Genomic DNA, 17,346 nt, shown 5'->3' on the forward strand with positions numbered 1-17,346 from the left:
GCGTAGGCGGGCCAAACGAAGTACTTGGCCCCGGGGGTCACAGACTGAGGCTGGGTCAGGTCAGAGCCTGAGCAAGGCAGGGGCGTTGCCTAGAGGGTGCGTGGTCCAGCACTTTCGGTGTCCCACGGCAAACCCAAAGAACCCTCTCGCAGAGAGTCTGGTTGAGGAAACTAACAAATAAAACGTGTATTGTGTCAGAGAGTAGTAAGCACTGTCGAGGTTTACACAGGCTGACACACTTCGGAAGCGGAACGTGGGAAGGGCCGCGCTCTGCACGAGTCTACGGTTCCAGCGGAGGTGCCCTACGACCATCCGCCGGCTGCGCGTGAGATATGGGCGGTGCCCATCTCCCCTCCAATCACAGCTCAGCGTGCCTCGGGGGGGGGCGGGAGGAAGCGGCGCGGAGCGGTTCTGCGATTTCAGGCTGTCACCAAGGGAACCGTCAGGCGGTGAGCGGTGCCGCGAGGGCTGGTTGGGGCGGGGGGCCGGGCCCGTGGGGCGGCGGGGGCTCTGTCTCTCAGCCTGCCCGCGTCCGAATGAGGCTCCTGCCGCACGTCCCATCCAGTCGCTGAGGCGACGTGCCGCCATCATACGGAGCACCAAGGGAGAAGTAGTCCCGGCGGCCCAGTTGGGCCCGCGCTGGGGATGGGCAGGCTTAGTCCATGGCCTCCTCTTGGCGAACGACCCCGGCCCCATCCTCACTGCAGGGAGTCGGCTCTACCCCTTCGGGTCTTGATTTGGCGTCCATCCCGGCCCCAGCCTCCTCAGAGGCCCTGCCCGGGTACCCTCGGCGTCTTTGGGCTCCGTGGACTGATCCCAGTGGTGTCTGTGCAGCCGCTCCCCCTTTCGCCCCTTTCCATTCTCTTTCCACCATCCCAGACGGACCTCTTCAGCCCTGTAGTTGTCCTAGCCTCATACTCCCAGCTTCGTTGACTCCCTTGAGAGCTGAGTGCTGGAGAGGCGCCGGGGTGAGGATGGGAGATCAGAAGCTGCAAACGGCTCAGGTTTGGGGCTGACAAGATTGCAACCATCCCAGGGTTCTCAGGCTTCAGACTTGGCTGGTCCTGGGACCCAGAGGGCTCTTCCAGACTCAGTTTCCCTCTCCCTGTCCGTTCTTCTCATCCGCTCTGCTCTTGCTGATTATTTATTTTTGTACAGGACGTGAGGGTTGATGACCATACTGCGGTTTCCAGCCAAAGTCTCAGGGGTGGTTTCTATTGGCCAGCCTGGTTCATGTGCCCATCCCCAGGCCAGTTGCTGAGGCCCTTCCGCTAAGGTCCCACCTGGGGATGGGGAATTGGTTCCCTGGAGAGGACTAGCCAAAGCTCGACTCGCGTGATCTCTGATCTTGTGGCTTCCCCACCGTCCAGTGGGGGAAGACTTGACCATGCAACAGAATGCTAGGCAAAGGGGGCCATGGTTTCTGGACCAGGGAGGAGGGGATGGCCTAACTGAGGCAGGGGGCTGGGTTGGAAGTGGTGCAGCTAAGCTGTATATTCCTTGTCACCTTCGTGGCCACTCAAGTGGCAGAGAGGCACAGGTGGTTTTGGTGGCAAAGGTGCCTGTGGCCCTTGGGCCTGCAGTCTCTTAGGATGCAACCTAGGGCTTAGCGCATGCAGAGGTCCTGAGGGAAGCTGGGGCCAGTGCCTTGGAGGGACTGGGCACAACGTGGCGGGTGAGTTGTGAGGGTGGAAGTGCACGTAGGGTTGTTAGCGTAGCCTCCGGGAGCTGACACTGGGAAGAAAGGGTCTGTTTGGGGAACGAGGGAGCAGGAGTAGGCAGGGAAGAGAGGTTGAGTGCCGTGGGCCTCCAGGCTGGAGATAGATGGCTGGGATCAGAACAGTGCTGGGGGGTGGAGAGAAGTGGATAGATTCGGGAGGCTAGGCTTCCGGTGAGAATAATTGGATGGACGTGGCATGGGGAGGCTGGGCTTGGGAGTGAACGATATGGGCTCAGGTCCAGACAGTCCAGGGACAGGCTGGCTGGGCACTGTTGTAGCTTTCTTAGATGACCAGTACTTAGGTATTCCTCTCCTGGGTTCCTCACAGGACTCTGGCCGAGTGGGGCCAAGTGGTCATTGTGTCCAAGCCCTCAGCCCTGATGACAGTATGGTAACACTTGGGTTCTCGACCTGCAGCCACAGGACTGGATTGCAGAGGTGTGCCTGGCCAGCTGCAGAAATGACCTTTCATGGGTGGCCCTCACATAGCTGTTCATGTTGATTTCTTCTCAGAGGGCTGTTTTGGCAGGTGGGTCCATGGACTTCTCAAGGCTTCGGGTGTGGGGCCCTGGCTGGATGTCTCCATGCTTTTCATGTTTGCTGTAATTTTTCCTGTGTGGAATTTCATGTTTTTATGTAGTTGTATCTGCACAGATTTCCCTTCATGATTAACACGAAGATGATCAAAGATGAGAGCTTTCTTGTTTTCTTTGTTTCAGATTATAAAAGTCATACAAGTTGTAAAAAAAAAAAAAAAAAAAAAAAAGCCATGTTACGAGATTTATAAAGTTCCGGCAACATTCCTCCAACCTGAGACCACTGGCTACCTCAGTGTTCATTCATGTGCCTTCCCTGCTCTGATTCTCCCAGCCCCTCCCTGCCTTCCTCTCCCCTCTGATTCTACAGATTCTAGACCAGGTTTCCTAGAATCCCCTTTGTGATCAGAGAGAACCGTGAGTGCTGTCAGAGGGTCCGGGGATGCCCCACGCCTGACTGTGCCACACGGGAGTGCCCCTGCACGGGGGGCGGGCTGCTGACTTTGCCAGACGTAGTAGATGCCAGAGTGGCTCTGGTCTTGGCTGGGGCTAGACTAGCGGGGAGGTGGGGAAAAGAGAGGAATAGGGGAGGGGAGGAAGGGGAGCTGAGGCAGGGAGCATGCCTTCTCTAGCATGTCTGTAGGAAGCCTCTGGCCCAGGCTGGCTTGTCTTTCCCTCATACCAGGGCCCAAGTCTTGAGGGGATCAGGGTGACTCAGAGTGGCAGGGGCAAGTCCAGCTGCACTTCTGGAAGAAGCTTGGACATACAGGCCTAGAAGGGCTGTTCTGGAACCCTCTAGGCCAAGGGCAGGCTGACACCCTCCTAGAGTGGGGTTTAAGTCCCAAGCCAGACCCTGCTGCATGAAGATGCTCTCTTTGGAACTGCCTTTCTCCATTGTCTCTGGCACTTACAGCACCCATGGGTGGAATGGGGGACTGTGTCAAGGCTTGAGCAATAGGATGGAAGGGGAAGATAGGGCAAAAGAAGCAATGGCACAGGAAGAGGCTGGAGGGTTCCAGAGACACCGGCCCTCAAGTCTGCAGGACACTGAACTGGAACTGGCAGTATCTGTCCATCTTCATGAAAGCTGCTGCCAGCTGTGCTTCTTGTGACTAGTTACTGAACACACTCAAGATAGAGACCTCCCACTGTGCGGGAGCCCTTAGGGGCTGTGCACGGGGCCAGGGAGGGAGGAGAACGGCGCATGATGGGACCCATCACTAGAGGGCTGGGGAACTGTCCTGGGGCTTGCAGCCACCTGCGTGTCTCGGACTGGCTGGAGTCTGCGGGGAACAGAGGAAAGTCTCGAAAGAATATGGATTCCCAGGTAAAGCCTTGTAGCTTTTACACCTAAGGAATGGCTCCCTAGGTTTAAAGTTTCATAAACACATATCCTCAGGCCGGCTCTGGCATGCTGGACACCAGTTTGATACTTCAGCACCTGATGATATTGGTTGGCTGGGGAGAACGCTGCCACTCCAGGTCCTCATCTGGCAGTTGGCTTGGCCGGCAGATGTGTGGGTCGAAGGGAACATGGGCAAACAGTACAGGAGCCGTGGTGCAAGGAGGGCAGCCCGCAGACGTGGCCAGCCTCTGCCTCTTACCGGAGTCACGTGGTGGCAAAGAAAGTGGTGGACCTGTGGGGCGGGCAGAGAGGGACCCAGGCAAGTGGGGAGGAACTGAATTGGTGCAGACCCAGACGCAGGTTCCGTGTACTGTTTATTGAGCACCTACTGGGCACCGGGCCCTAAGAGGGCTGGCTTGTACCCACGTGATCACAGGCCTCACAGCATCCCCGCGAGGTAGGTGTTCTGCAGTCCCCCCCGCCCCCCTGCACGGAGGAACGAGGTGAGGGCGGAGAGGGGGTGCAGCGCGCGCTGGCTACTCGGCACTGTGGACGCGCTGATGCTGGATGAGCTTGGTGCTCTGGTGGAAGCAGCGGCCGCAGTCCTGGCAGGCGAAGGGCTTCTCGCGCCGGTGGGTGCGCAGATGCTGCGTGAGCGTGGGCCGCTGGCGGAAGGCTTTGCCGCACTCGGGGCATGCGTACGGCCGCTCGCCCGTGTGGATGCGCCGGTGCTGCGTGAGGTTGGCGTGCTGCCGGAAGCTCTGGCCGCACTCCGGGCAGGCGAAGGGTCGCTCACCTGTGTGGATGCGCTGGTGCTCGGTGAGCCGCGAGACTTGCGTGAAGCCCAGGCCACACTCGCTGCAGTGGTAGGGCTTCTCGCCGGTGTGCGTCCGCTGATGGCGAGTAAGCTTCAGACGCTGGCTGAAGCGCTGGCCGCACTCAGGGCAGGCGAAGGGCTTTTCCCCCGTGTGCACGCGCAGGTGCTGCGTGAGCGTGGGCCGCTGGCGGAAGGCCTTGCCGCACTCCCCGCAGGCGAAGGGCCGCTCGCCCGTGTGGATGCGCCGGTGCTGCGTGAGGTTGGAGCGCTGCCGGAAGCTCTGGCCGCACTCAGCGCAGGCGAAGGGCCGCTCGCCGCTGTGCACGCGCCGGTGCTGCAGCAACACCGAACGGCGGCCGAAGCGCTCGCCGCACTCCACGCAGCCGAAAGACTTGTCGCCTGTGTGCACCGCCTGGTGCTCCAGCAGCACGGCGCGCCGTGCGAAGCTCTCGCGGCACTCGCTGCACGGGAAGGGGCCTGGGGGCTCCGGCGCGCCAGGAGGCGCGGGGGGTGCCGCGCCGGGGCCCGGGGGGTCGCCGTGGATGCGCTGGTGCTGCAGCAGGTTGGAGCGCTGCCGGAAGCTCTGGCCGCACTCGGCGCAGCGGAAGGGCTGCTCGCCCGTGTGCACGCGCCGGTGCTCCTCCAGGCGCGCGCTGCGTACGAACCCTTGGCCGCAGTCGCCGCACACGAACGGCCGCTCCTCGGTGTGCGTGAGCTGATGGCGCAGCAGGTGCGAGCTGCGGCTGAAGCTGCGGCCGCATTCGCCGCACACGAACGGCCGCTCTCCCGTGTGTATCTTCTGGTGCCTCAGCAGGTTGCTGCGTTGGCTGAACACCTTCCCGCACACGTCGCAGCGGCCACCTCGCACGGCTCCGGCGCCTGTGCTGGGGCGACCTCGACCCCGGCTCCGGCCCCTGGGGGCACGCCAGCGAGCGGCGGCCAGCCCGGGGCCCACGCCCTGGCGGGGGTCGTACGTGGGGTCCTGCTCACCTCCCGGGTCGCCGGAGAGCACCAGCGCGTGTGAGAAGCCACCTTCGAGGGAGGGTGACTCGAGTCGGCCCGTGAGGCTGGCCACGCCGAGGTCCCAGGGGAGGTGGACGTGGGGGCTCACAGTGTCTGGGCCAGCAGAGATGCTGTCCATCTGGAGTGTAAACCCTGCATTGCAGAAGGGGATCCACTCATTCATGACAGAGAACCCACTTGTGCCCAGAGCCACTCCAGCCCTGCGGAAACGGTGCGAACTAGAGCGACCTGAAACTGACCAAGGAGGCAGACAGAAGTGACGTGGGCAGGGGCAGGGGTTGTGTCTGTGCAGGCTTCCCTAAGGAGGTGACAGTGGGACAGACCCTTGCAGGAGGTGGAAGACTGAAAAGCTGGGGACACGCTTTCCAGGTCTGACTTAAGTTTGTGAAAACCGCCTTTCTGGAAGGGCTGTAGGGCAAAGGTGGGGCAGGTGGCCCTTGCACTGTCCGGGTGGGTGATGATGGTTTCCACAAATGCAGAGCTGGGGGTGGGTCTGAGGGAGGCTGGAAGTGGAGCCAACAGGAAGGGAACAGGGCAGGGGATAGAGGCAGGGAATGCAGGCCACCAGGACTTTTGTCTGCCGTGCCTTCCTTGAGATGCCCACGGGACTCCCGCGGGACAGAGGCCACACGCAGGCTGTGGGGCACAGGAGTCGGGCCCAGTCTGCCGGGAAAGGTGAACATGGGTGCTGTGGTGTGTACATGGCCTGCGGAGTCCTGGGCCTGCATGTGATCAGACAGGGGTGGGTGTCTGCGGATAAAAGGAGCAGGTTCCAGCCACGCTGTGAGCACTCCATCATTAGATGCTGGGGGAGGGAGGCGATGTGAGCACAGGCAACAGAGAAGAAGGAAGTTAAAGCAAGGAGACTGGGCGACTGGCAAGGGCTTCAGTAGGTGACAGAAGACCTATCAGATGCCAAAGAAAACTCAGAAAAATTATACTGTGTCAAAGGAAATCATCTGTGCACAGCAAACACCCTCCGAGTCAAAAGACGAGTGACAAACTGAGAACTCTCCAGAGGCAAGGGACTAATTAACCAAAGTAAGGTGCGCCAGTCAATCAACAAGAAAGACGGACAACCTGACAAACGTGAGGAAAGGGCAGGAAAAGGAAAGGAAATGTCACTGATGCTTAAATTCCGTAAAACATGCTCAGTCCCCTCCTAGTAAGCAAAGTGCGTGTTAGGGCCGTACTCGTTACTGTTCCCACACCCTAACTCCAGGAGCCCAAGCATTCGTGTGCACCGCTTGCGAGCATAAACAGAAGCCAGTGTGGCAAAGGGCATCAACATGTCCAGTTTCCCACCGTCTGACCCAACAGCTCCACGTCTAGGTACTTCACCACCAGTTGTGTTCCCCCTGTGTGAAATGACCAGTGTAGGAGGTTTCTCAGTTCTCACTGAAAAGTAACCCAAAGGAATGTCAGTAGGGGCCTGGATGGATAAACAGGTGTGTCCACGGTGAGCCCCAGTGGGCTCTATGCAGCTGTCCAAAGAGGAGGGCGCTTGCTGCTGTGTGTTCAAGTGGGAAGATGCACGGAAAATGTCAGGCGTGGAACAGTGTGAAGATAAAGCATCCACGTGTGTTTTAAAAACGGGAAATGAGTATGCACCTGAATTTGTGTTTGTTCTTCTATGCAGAGAATCTTTCTGGAAGTACACACAAAAAACCGGTGATGTTGGCTGTTGGGGTGCAGGACCATGTGATACAGGCAGGAGAGGGGCATTCCACTGTATACTCCCCTGTGCTTTCTGAATTTTCTAACACGTGAATGTCCTAGCAATTCAAAATGTTCTCCTGATAAAAGCTCTGGCTGCACAGAAGATGTTCAGTTGAGGGCAAGGGGAGCAGCCAGGAGACCTTATGGGGAGACCAAGGTGGCTGAGGTGAGCTGTGGTTGTCTGTGGAAGAGTGCAGCCTGAGGAAAGATTGGGACTGCAGAGAAAGAACCTGCCGAGGAGCCTGGGGTGGAACTGCCAGTGTGGCTGGAGAGAGCAGAGAGACTGTGGGGCTGTGGGCCGAGAGAAGCAGGTCCAGGCTGGAGTGTCAGCTACACAGCGTGAGCCAGGCCTGGCCAGCCAGCTGAAGACTGAAACAGCAGAAGGGGCATGTATCAGATGCTACTCTCAGCTTCAACATGCACAACTAACAGAACATAAGAAAAGAGCTTTCAAAATACCTGGGGCAGCTCCAAAGCAAGAAAGGACGGTGAGACTCAGGAATCCAGAGCCTGGTGCACTGTGCTCTACAGGGCCAAGGCTGTGGAGACTGAGGATGAGAGCCAGGCTCTGTCACGAAGTTGGGGGTTGAGGACACAGCCTGGGTGAGCCCAGTGCACTCGTGGACCTTTTGCTTTCAGTGAGGCTGCAGAAGTATCTCCACTGAATGGCTAGCGGCCCAGAGGAGCCTTCCAGTTCAGAGTTATGACGGACCCTGTGGCAGTCCCTCACCGAGGATGATGCTTAGGGCAGGGACAAATAAGAAGCCCCCAGAGCTGTGACGGGCAGGTTGTCAACAGTGCACCCAGTGGGAGCATTCACACCCAAGGAAACCGAGCTAACTAACAAGGCCGGAAATAACATAAGGTACTTGCAAATTCTCAAAGGATGGGTCAGTATCCACAAAACAAGGATGTTATGAAAAAAGAATGAGTTTGGATCCTTACTGATAAAAAACAGCAAATGGGGACTTCTGGGTAATAATGGTATCTATTTAAACTTGTTTCATTGTGAAACAACATTAAAAGCCACCATAAAGGTTTTGTTTTGTTTTTTCAAGGCATAAAATCCACAGAGATGAAGAGAAGAAGAGAGGAAACAAACAAATCCCTGCTATTTTCTACTCTGGAAAGCAAAATGGGCAATGGTAACTGTGCAGAAGACTGGAGAAGGCGAATAGTAAGTCAGCAGTGGGGAAGACTGAAAGAAATCAACCCGTTTTACCCCAGACGTTGAACAGTTCAGGAGCTGGAGGTACCAGGTACCTCTGGCCACGCAGGCAAAGGGGCAGGGGCACCAGGCGGGCTGGGGAAGCTGTTTCAGAAGCTGAAGCTGGGCGGGGCTACTGCAGGGAACAGCCCTGGGTCTGTCTGCAGAATTCTGAGGAAGTGGTGGGCAGTGCTGTAGCTGTGACTTCTGGACCTCCTCTCCCATCCTGGCAAAGGGCTGGGTTGAGGGCGGGAGAGGACCCTGAGGGAGTCAAGGGAGTTAAGGGAAGTCACACTGGGCGCTGCGACGCTAGCCTCTCTCCCGGGATGCTGGCAAGAGGCTAGGAGTGCCTTCTTAGAACACTCAGAGGAGAGAACTGAAGATCCTCACAGCAGGGGTGCCTTCAAGCAGCCCAGCCAGACTGCCCTACGACTGCTTCAGTGGCATCCACTCATGCTCCACCCACCCACTGATGTTTCCCAAGAAGTGGGTCTCCCTGGGGAGTGAACCCCTCACCCTCCCCTCCCAGCCCTGATTTGTTGTCCTGGCCAATAAGACCCTCACCCATCTGCTCAGAGCTGCCAGAGGGACCAGAGACCACACTGGGAGAAGAAAGCTTAAAAAACAAGTTATTGTTATCCTCAGAGAAATAAGGAAAGATGTTACAACTGTAAGAATAACAGAAAGTGGTTAAAAAAATGAATGTTCAGGGAAAGAAGACACTCCTGGAAAATTAAAACTCTGCTAGCAGATATGCAAATCTCAAAGGAGGGTCTGGAGGCTATAACTGAAGAAATTTTACGGAAAATAGAGCAGAAAGAAAGGGATGGGGAAATCGCAGTGAAGAGGACATTGGAGGATCTGTCCTAGAGTCCAATAACCAAGTAACAGGCATTCCAGAAACGAGAACAGAACAATGGAGGGGAAGGAAATCAAAGAAACAATGCAAGCCAGTTTCCCACAATTGAGAAATGTGGATTTCAAATTGAAAGGGCTCACCAACAGTGGTGATAAAAACTGTTTTGACCCAGTTTCACAGCAATTAAAAAAAATGTTTTGAGACAGAATTAATAAAAAGAATTCTTCAGCCAAAATTCAGTGTAATACCAATGTGTGTCAGATATGGAACATAGCTCAGAACTTTACTTCCCACACCAGAGTTCACAGGAAGGTTCACCAGAACAAGGGGGTGGGACTTCCCTGGTGGCGCAGTGGTTAAGAATCCGCCTGCCAATGCAGGGGACACGGGTTTGATCCCTGGTACGGGAAGATCCCACATGCTGCGGAGCAATGATGCCCGTGTGCCACAACTACTCAGCCTGTGCTCTAGAGCCCGCGAACCACAACTACTGAGCCCGCGTGCTACAACTACTGAAGCCCGTGTGCCTAGAGCCTGTGCTCCGCAACAAGAGAAGCCGCTGCAATGAGAAGCCCACCCACAGCAACGAAGAGCAGCCCCCGCTCACTGCAACTAGAGAAAGCCCACGCGCAGGAACGAAGACCCAACGCAGCCAAAAATAAATAAAATAAAATAACAAGGGAGTAAACCGACAAAGAGAAGGGGTCCAGGGAACAGGGAGCCTGGCCGATGGCAGACCGTTGTAGGCTGTGCGGCTGAGGTGGACGGCGCAGGGCATCTGGCCTGAGAGCAGGGTACCGCTCTGTCTTGCCCAGGCCCCACCCTGTGTCAAGGTCCCCCCGTCTGCCCACCCTGTCTACTAACCTGCTGTCCCTCTCTGCCCCGCCCCCCAATCAGTGGGATGCAAGCCCAGAACCCAGGGGCCATCCAGGGTGCCGGGGCTGGGAGCGGACGTGGGGAGCACAAGTCCTGCTCTCAGGAGGTTTTACTGGGGGCGGGGAACAGCAGCTGGAGGGGCCGTGAGGTTAGTGGGGGGCTTGGCTCTTGCGGGCAGGAGATGCTAAAGCAGGTTGAACGCTGCAGGCGATGGAGCAGCTCGGGGAATGCCGGAGTAAGGGGGCCACCTGAGCAGGGCCAGGAGTGGGATGGTCAGGGGTGGTGCTGCCCCTGCGGAGGGCTCCACGTTACTCACCCGGGGAGAAGATGCTCCCAGCTTCCTCCTGCCACAGGGCCTCAGCATGCTCTGTCCATGAGGATGCCTCAGGCCCAGTCTCACAATGGGGAGAGGCCTGGTCCAGCGCCACGCCACAGCCCTGAAACCACAGTGGTCACTGCTCGCCTGTGTCTGGCTAGGCCCAGGGAGGGACCTACCCAACCCCCACCCACTGAGGCTCCCAGAGCAGGGGCTCACCTGGGCCTCCTCAGGTAGGACAGTGGAAGTGGCCTCCTGGGGGTTGGTTAGAGGCCCAGAGTCCAGAAGCTCTGGAGAGGAAGGGTGGGGTCAGGCAGCTCCAGGGGCTCCCCACCCTGCTGCCCTCTTCAGTGGTGTGCCAGCTGCTGGGGTCCAGGTGGGGTGAGACCTGGGTGTAGACTTGGGGCTGGGCATGTCAGGGGGGCTCTAAGTGTCCACACAGGAGTGGCAGAGAGTGTGGGTGGGCATGTCTGGCACCTGCCCGGGAGGCGTATGAGAGAAGGGAATGCTCCCTAGCACTTTGGGGTCCTCCGTCGCTGTGCCCACCCATACCCCAGCCTTCTGTCTGCTCTCGAGCAATCAGCTAATGTCCCCCAGTGGATCTCCTCAGGGAGTGAACCCCACATGCCTCCCACACCAGGAAACCCCAATAGCCACCTCCATGCCAGCTGAGAACATGGAAGGAACCACAGTGGTGACAGTCAGGCTTGGCATGCGAGGGATAATGACGGCCACTGGCTGGGCGGGATGTGGGCACCCCCAGTGCATGGGCACGTTGCCTACCCTCACCTGGATCCTCTGTAACCCCAGGCTCCTCTTTCACCCATAGGCCCAGTGACGACTCCTGTGTGGCCCCATGGGGCATCTCAAGTCCAGGTTCTGGAGTCCGAGGTGTGATTTGAGGGAGGGGCTGGAAGTCGGAGGGCTCCATCTTCTCTGATAGCACCTCCTGGCCTTGCACCTGGACTGTGACCTGGGGAGGTGCCCCCCACCATCAGGAGCTCAGGTAGGGAGTTCATGGGCATCCACCCTATCTTCGGACCCCAGGGGTCCTGACTGACTAGGTCCTCTAAGGACCCATGTCCACCAGGGACTGAGCAAGGAGTAAAGGGACCACCTGCAGTTGCTCTCCTGCTTCTGACACCCACCCTCTCTCCCCACCCTGCATCCCTTGTCCATGCCTCTAGGTGATGGAGGGATGGGCCGGTGAGGCTGGCCCTGGAACCCCGTCTGCCCTCACACAGGGTCTGCTGCAGGTGACCACTTCCAGACCACAAGGGACCAGTGTCTTGGCTGAGCATGGCACCTCCCAGGAAGAGGCAGAGATGCATACTGTTCCAGCCCTGACCCCAGGGCCACTGACTCACCCATCTCCGGGGCCCTCCTGGCTCCCGGCGCAGGCCCTCGACCAGGGCAGCGGCCTCCTCAGGGCTGCCTGGCTGCTGTCCCCGCACGCGGGCCTGGATCTCGGGGGGCAGCGCACCCAGGAACTGCTCCAGCACCAGCAGCTCCAGCATCTGCTCCTTGGAGTGCACCTCGGGCCGCAGCCACTGGCGGCACAGCTCCCGGAGCCGGGCCAGCGCTTCGCGGGCACCCGCCGCCTCCTCATAGCGGAAGTGCCGGAAACGCTGTCGTGCAGCCTCTGGGCCGGGATCCCATGGGGTGGCTTCACCCTCCTCCTCAGACTCCTCCAGCTTCACCGTGATGGGCCCCTCATCTTCTGGGGGTGCGTGGCCCGGGGAGCCCAGAGATGTGGGCCTCATTGGAAAGACCAGGCTGGGGCCCTGAGGCCAGCGTCTCCCCCTGGGGGAGGAATGGGATGAGGACAGTGCTGACGAATGCTTATTGAGAGCCTGCTGGATGCTGTGCTGTTGAATCCCGAGGCCCGCCAAGTGGAAGGAGGATGAGGAAACTGAGGCACAGAGGCGGCCCCGCACCAAGGACCCGTGGAGCTGGTAAGCCCTCGGTGAGTCTCCCTAGCTGCGCCTGTGCAGAGTCTCTGGTGGCCCCCTGTTCCTGGGCTGCTTCTTAGGCCCAGAAGGCACCTCGTCTCTCCCTCAAAGCCCACGCTTCTTCTACATGCACCACCTGACCCCTGCTCTGCACCCCTCTCTCTACCAGGTGAATGCCACCTACAACATCCACTGCCTGGGCATCTGCACCACTACCACCCCTCCCCCCACCAATGCCAGTCTATCACTGCAGTGTCCACTCTCCCGCCTTGTCTCTCAGACCACTCCCCTCCCAGCGCGGTTTCACAGCGCAGCCTGACTGCACCTGCCCCACTCCACACCTGTGCAAGGTCACCTGTATGGCCCAGCACCCAGACACCATTCTCCCCCCATTCAGCCCCGTTCTCTGAGCCCGACTTATCACAACACGCAATGCCCCACCATCTCCTCCGTTTTCTGATTTAGGTGGGACTAGGAGGTAACAGGGGAGTTTTCAGAGGGGAGCTACAAAGGAGCCGAGACCACTGGACTCGGAACCTGCAAGGAAAGTCGGAGATTCTGCCTAGCCTATTTGCCACGTAACCTCGGCATGTCGCTGTGCCACTGTGAACCTCCGTTTCCCCCACCCCCACCATACTCGCGCTGCTCCTTCTGCAGCTGGAGGTACAGTGCGACCTTTGTGGAGAGATCTGAGTTTATTAAGGAAGTGGATTCGATTTCGAGGGCCGCCTGATCCCGTGGGTCTAACCTTCGCTCCTCAAGGTTCCAAGTCAACCTGAAACCCCAGGAGACAGCTGGGCCTCCGTAATCGGGCCGGCGCTGCGGAGCTCCCTGAACTACATTTACCAGAAGCCTGGGCGGGCACCTTCTGCTTTAGGGAGCCGGGGCAGGCCCGGGTGCCGCCATGGCAACTGGGGGCGGGGACTCCAGATTCTGTCGCCGTGGCAACGCGCAGTGATTGACGAGCCGCGCGCGACAGCGCTCGGCCCGGCCACGGGGGGCACCCAGGCCCCTGTCCTACGCTCCCGATCCCGCTGGGCCGCCGCCCCCGTCCCCGCCCGAACCTTCCCGGTTGAGGGGCCCCCGCCCTCACCTCCGCGCTCAGCGGGCCGCTCCGCGCTCCTGAGCATGCGCACTCGCCGACCTTCCCTCCCCAGCCGGACTATGTCTCCCAGAATGCTCCACGCACCATCCGGAGCGCCGCCTTGCCCGTCCCCGACCCTCGCCTCAGTTTCCACCCTCCTCCCGCTGTGCCCCGGGGCAGCGTTGTTCGCAACGATCGGGTCACACTCCGGGCCGCGTCTTCCCGCGCTCCCAGCCTCAAATCCAGGCGTCCAGGCGCCCGTCGATGCGAGCACGCTTCTCGGGGGGCAACGGGCGGCCGCACCGCCTTCCCAACCGCGCATGCCCCCACCAAGTCTCCCTGAATTCTCTACGGGGCTTTCGGGGATTAGCAGGGCTCTGCACCAATCACGGCCCTCTCTAGGACGCCGTCAGCCCCCGTCTCCATGGCAACCCCCTGTGGCGACACGGCCACCCCTTCCACCGCCCTCAGGACCGCAAGCGAGCTTCTCCCACTTCGCCTTGGAGAGAGGTTTGGCCGGCTCCTGTCCGGGAGGAGGTCAGCCAGTCCTCCGCGCGCGTGCGCGGCGCGATGACAGTTTTTTTTGCTCTCGCGGGCGGTAGGCGGGCCCGGGCGTCTTCATGGTAACCAGTGGGCCGTGTAGGCGGTTTCCAGGGCAACCCTGGGTACCGGCCGGCGTCTGAAAGAGGATGGGAGAGGTGGGGTGAGGGTAGAGATGCGGAGCGAGAGAGACAGGACAGAAAGACACAGACTCGGGGGCGGGGAGAATTGTGAGGAGAGACAGTGAAAGTAAGTGAACAGACACAGGGACAGAGACACGGGCAGGACAGAGAGAGACCTAGGTCAGAGAGTCAGGGCTGGGCAGACATGCGTGTCAGTACAGTTAACAAGAGGGAGAGCGATCAGGGCGGGATGGAGAGGAAAGGAGAGACAAAGATTTACAGCGACAAGACGTGCAGCTCGAGATTCAAGGGACAGACAAGGATCAGGAGTACAGAAGCAAGAGGGGAGAAAGGGACAGGAATTAGAGATACAGTAAAGTGGATCGAGAGTTTTTAAAGACTCAGAGAAAGGTGACAGCAAGAAGAGAGAAAGACGGAGCGGGAGGGACACATGTTAAGAAAACTTATCCAAAACTTGCCATTAAGAGAAAAAAGATGACTAGAAGAACTAGCACCGTCTCTACCAAGCCTGCTTCAGGTCATCTGATTCCCTAAGTGAAGCAACTTTTTATTAAGTGAACTGCTTTTGATCAGAGTCCAGATACTGTGAAGTTAGATGCTAACGAGTAAAAGGTTGATAGGTTGTAAATGCTTTCTGTCCAGTAGAGAAGGGTACCCCAAGTTTTTTGTCACCCAGTAGGACACTAAGCAGGACACTGAGATGCCTGCCCCCTGCCCCATGGGGCACTACCGATCCGACTTGGCGCTTTTATTTCACTGTTCATTCTTTCACCCTTTCTGTTGTTCCTTGTCTCTCATCTTCCCGGAACCACCTATGTCATCCTGCTAGTTCCCACCGGAGGTAAATAGATATTTGACATGTGCTCACGGAGTTTGTTTTTAGCTGTTTCGAAAATTATATTTTGACAGTCTAAAGGGAACCATTTCTCTGGAATGGGGGACAGACAGGGAGAAAGAGAAACAGTGAGACAGACCCAGGAAAGGACAGGAGGTAGCTAGGATGGTGGGAAAGAGAGAGACCGCGTCCAGGCGCGGAGGCTCCGGCAGGCCTCGCGGTGAGCTGGGCCCTGACTTGTACCGCGTGGGGAACGCGAGCCTCAGCCGGGCCTGGGGGCGACCCTCGGGGCGGCTGGTCCAGTCATGGCAGACCACTGGAGGTCACAACCAAAGAAATTCTCTGATTACTGCAGGTGCTGGATTGCGGACAATAGGTCTAGTGTTGAAGTTCATGAAAGAGGAAAGACTCATAAGGAAAATGTGGCAAAGACGCTCCGTGAGATGAAAGCGAAAGGGCTGGACAGGGCGAAGGAAGGAGAGAGGCATCAGAGGAGTTCGCTGCAACGGAGGCAGCGGCCCTGAAAGAATACCAAGAGGATTTGAAAAGCCTGGGCTTAGAGGCAGAAACTTCAGAGCCAAGCATATCACCAGTAACCAGCACTATCCCATCCGCCTCTGCATCAAATCAGCAAAAGAAAAGAAGAAGAAGAAGAAAAAAAGACCCTTCAAAGGGCAGATTGGTAGAAGGCATAACCTCTGAGGGTTACCACTACCATGATGATCTTATCACAGGAGCATCTCAGTGGGAGAAACCTGAAGGATTTCAAGGAAACTTAAAAAAGATGGCAGTGAAGACTGTTTGGGTAGAAGGTTTAAGTGCAGACGGTTATACCTATTATCATAACTCAGAAACAGGGGAATCCGGATGGGGAAAACCTGATGATTTCATTCCACACTCTGGCGATCTGCTTTCTAGTAAAGTCAATGAAAAGTCACTTGGTACCCAAGAAGAGTCCAAATCATCAGATTCACGTTGTGATTCTGATGTGGAACACCAAGCAGAAAAAGGGGGGGGGGAATGGGACTTCCCTGGTGGCGCGGTGGTTAAGAATCCACCTGCCAATGCAGGGGACAAGGGTTCGAGTCCTGGTCCAGGAAGATCCCACATGCGTAGCAACCAAGCCCGTGCGCCACAACTACTGAGCCTGCACTCTAGAGTCCGCAACACAACTACTGAGCCCGTGTGCCGCAACTACTGAAGCCCGCACGCCTAGAGCCCGTGCTCCACAACAAGAGAAGCCACCGCAATGAGAAGCCCGCGCACAGCAATGAAGAGCAGACCCCGCTTGCCGCAACTAGAGAAAGCCGCGTGCAGCAACGAAGACCCAACGCAGCCAAAACTAAATAAATAAAAGAAAAAGGGGGGGGGGAAAGGAGAGGTCTCTACAGAAATGCAAAAGCTAAAAGTAAAGTTTAAAGAAAAAAAAATAGTGATAACGGAAGTGAATCGGAAACACAGAAAGAAAAAAATGCCCAGGGGTATTCATCAGGTCCAAATGAAGAAAAATCCAAAGCTCATAAAAAATCAGACCCATATGGAGGGACTTCCCTGGTAGTCCAGTGGTTAAGACTCCGTGCTCCCAATGCAGGGGGTCCAGGTTCTATCCCAGGGAACTAGATCCCCTATGCCAAAACTAAGACCTGCCATAGCCAAAATAAAAGTAATAATAATAAAGAAAGCTCCTCTGTGTTTTTTTACATTACTTAATGCTAAAATTTTAGACTTATTCTAAATGTATTTTATGTGAATTTAAAATAAATCTTTTTTCATGTGAAATTGATTTTTGTTCCTAAAATGGAAGCCTACCACATTGCATTGTAATACAGTGTATTATGTTCAGTGTCTAAAAATTGCTAATTACATCATAATATAAGATGCTATGTACCTGTTATTTAAAACATGGAAAAGTAAGGCCTTTATTCAATTCTTACTCATGTGAATATACTTGTACTGCACTGAAAATGCATTACTTTTTAAAAAAGTATTTATTTATTTATTTATTTATTGGTCTCACCAGGTCTTAGTTGTGGCAGGCAGGCTCCTTAGTTGTGGCATGCGAGCTCTTAGTTGTAGCATGCATGTGGGACCTAGTTCCCTGACCAGGAATCGAACGCAGGCCCCCTGCATTGGGATCATGGAGTCTTATCCACTGCGCCACCAGGGGAGTCCCAAAAATGCATTACTTTTGCACACTGATATTATTCAAGAAATAAGAATTAGACCACGTAAGAGAAGATTCACAACCTGTGATAATTCAGTTCTGAGGATCCTGTCAGAAGGCTGATGTAGAAAGTGTATGCATATTGGCTTACCTTACTCAATTTAAGGTCAAGGGCCAAGAACCGGGACTGCAGCTCAGGTCATGCTTAAT

General features: G+C 56.8%; 1 protein-coding gene and 1 pseudogene across 6 annotated transcripts; one reads left to right on the plus strand and one right to left on the minus strand.

Annotated features, from left to right (window-relative positions):
* Positions 1-2,410: 2,410 nt before the first annotated feature.
* On the minus strand, positions 2,411-13,867 carry MZF1 (myeloid zinc finger 1). 5 transcript variants are annotated; one of them, XM_081217629.1, is made up of 6 exons: positions 13,464-13,867; positions 11,786-12,221; positions 11,208-11,391; positions 10,638-10,708; positions 10,419-10,539; positions 2,411-5,675 (listed from the first exon to the last, which is right to left on the minus strand). In XM_081217629.1, exons 2-6 carry the CDS (start codon positions 12,179-12,181, stop codon positions 4,138-4,140), a joined length of 2,310 nt encoding a protein of 769 aa, XP_081073755.1. In that variant the 5' UTR covers positions 12,182-12,221; positions 13,464-13,867; the 3' UTR covers positions 2,411-4,137. The 5 variants fall into 5 exon arrangements, with proteins under 5 accessions (XP_081073755.1, XP_081073756.1, XP_081073752.1 ...); XM_081217630.1 differs by having other exon boundaries at positions 2,411-5,573; positions 11,202-11,391; XM_081217626.1 differs by having other exon boundaries at positions 11,202-11,391.
* Positions 12,294-16,631, plus strand: LOC308606617 (WW domain-binding protein 4-like; annotated as a pseudogene). Its single transcript, XR_014017935.1, has 2 exons — positions 12,294-12,373; positions 15,328-16,631. The product of XR_014017935.1 is annotated as a WW domain-binding protein 4-like (transcript).
* Positions 16,632-17,346: the final 715 nt, after the last annotated feature.

This window comes from Mesoplodon bidens (genome assembly GCF_964165515.1).
Source record: "Mesoplodon bidens genome assembly, chromosome: 18".
Taxonomy (NCBI): Eukaryota; Metazoa; Chordata; class Mammalia; order Artiodactyla; family Ziphiidae; genus Mesoplodon; species Mesoplodon bidens.

What these genes read in the sequence shown, in the direction of transcription:
- MZF1 (XM_081217626.1), bottom strand. Translation starts at nt 12,181, where the DNA reads ATGAGGCCCACATCTCTGGGCTCCCCGGGCCACGCACCCCCAGAAGAT. An exon ending in TCCTACCTGAGGAGGCCCAG is followed by an intron (nt 10,540 to 10,637) that starts GTGAGCCCCTGC and finishes CTGTGGTTTCAG; the next exon opens with GGCTGTGGCGTGGCGCTGGA. An exon ending in TGGGAGCATCTTCTCCCCGG is followed by an intron (nt 5,676 to 10,418) that starts GTGAGTAACGTG and finishes CTCCTTGGTCAG; the next exon opens with TTTCAGGTCGCTCTAGTTCG.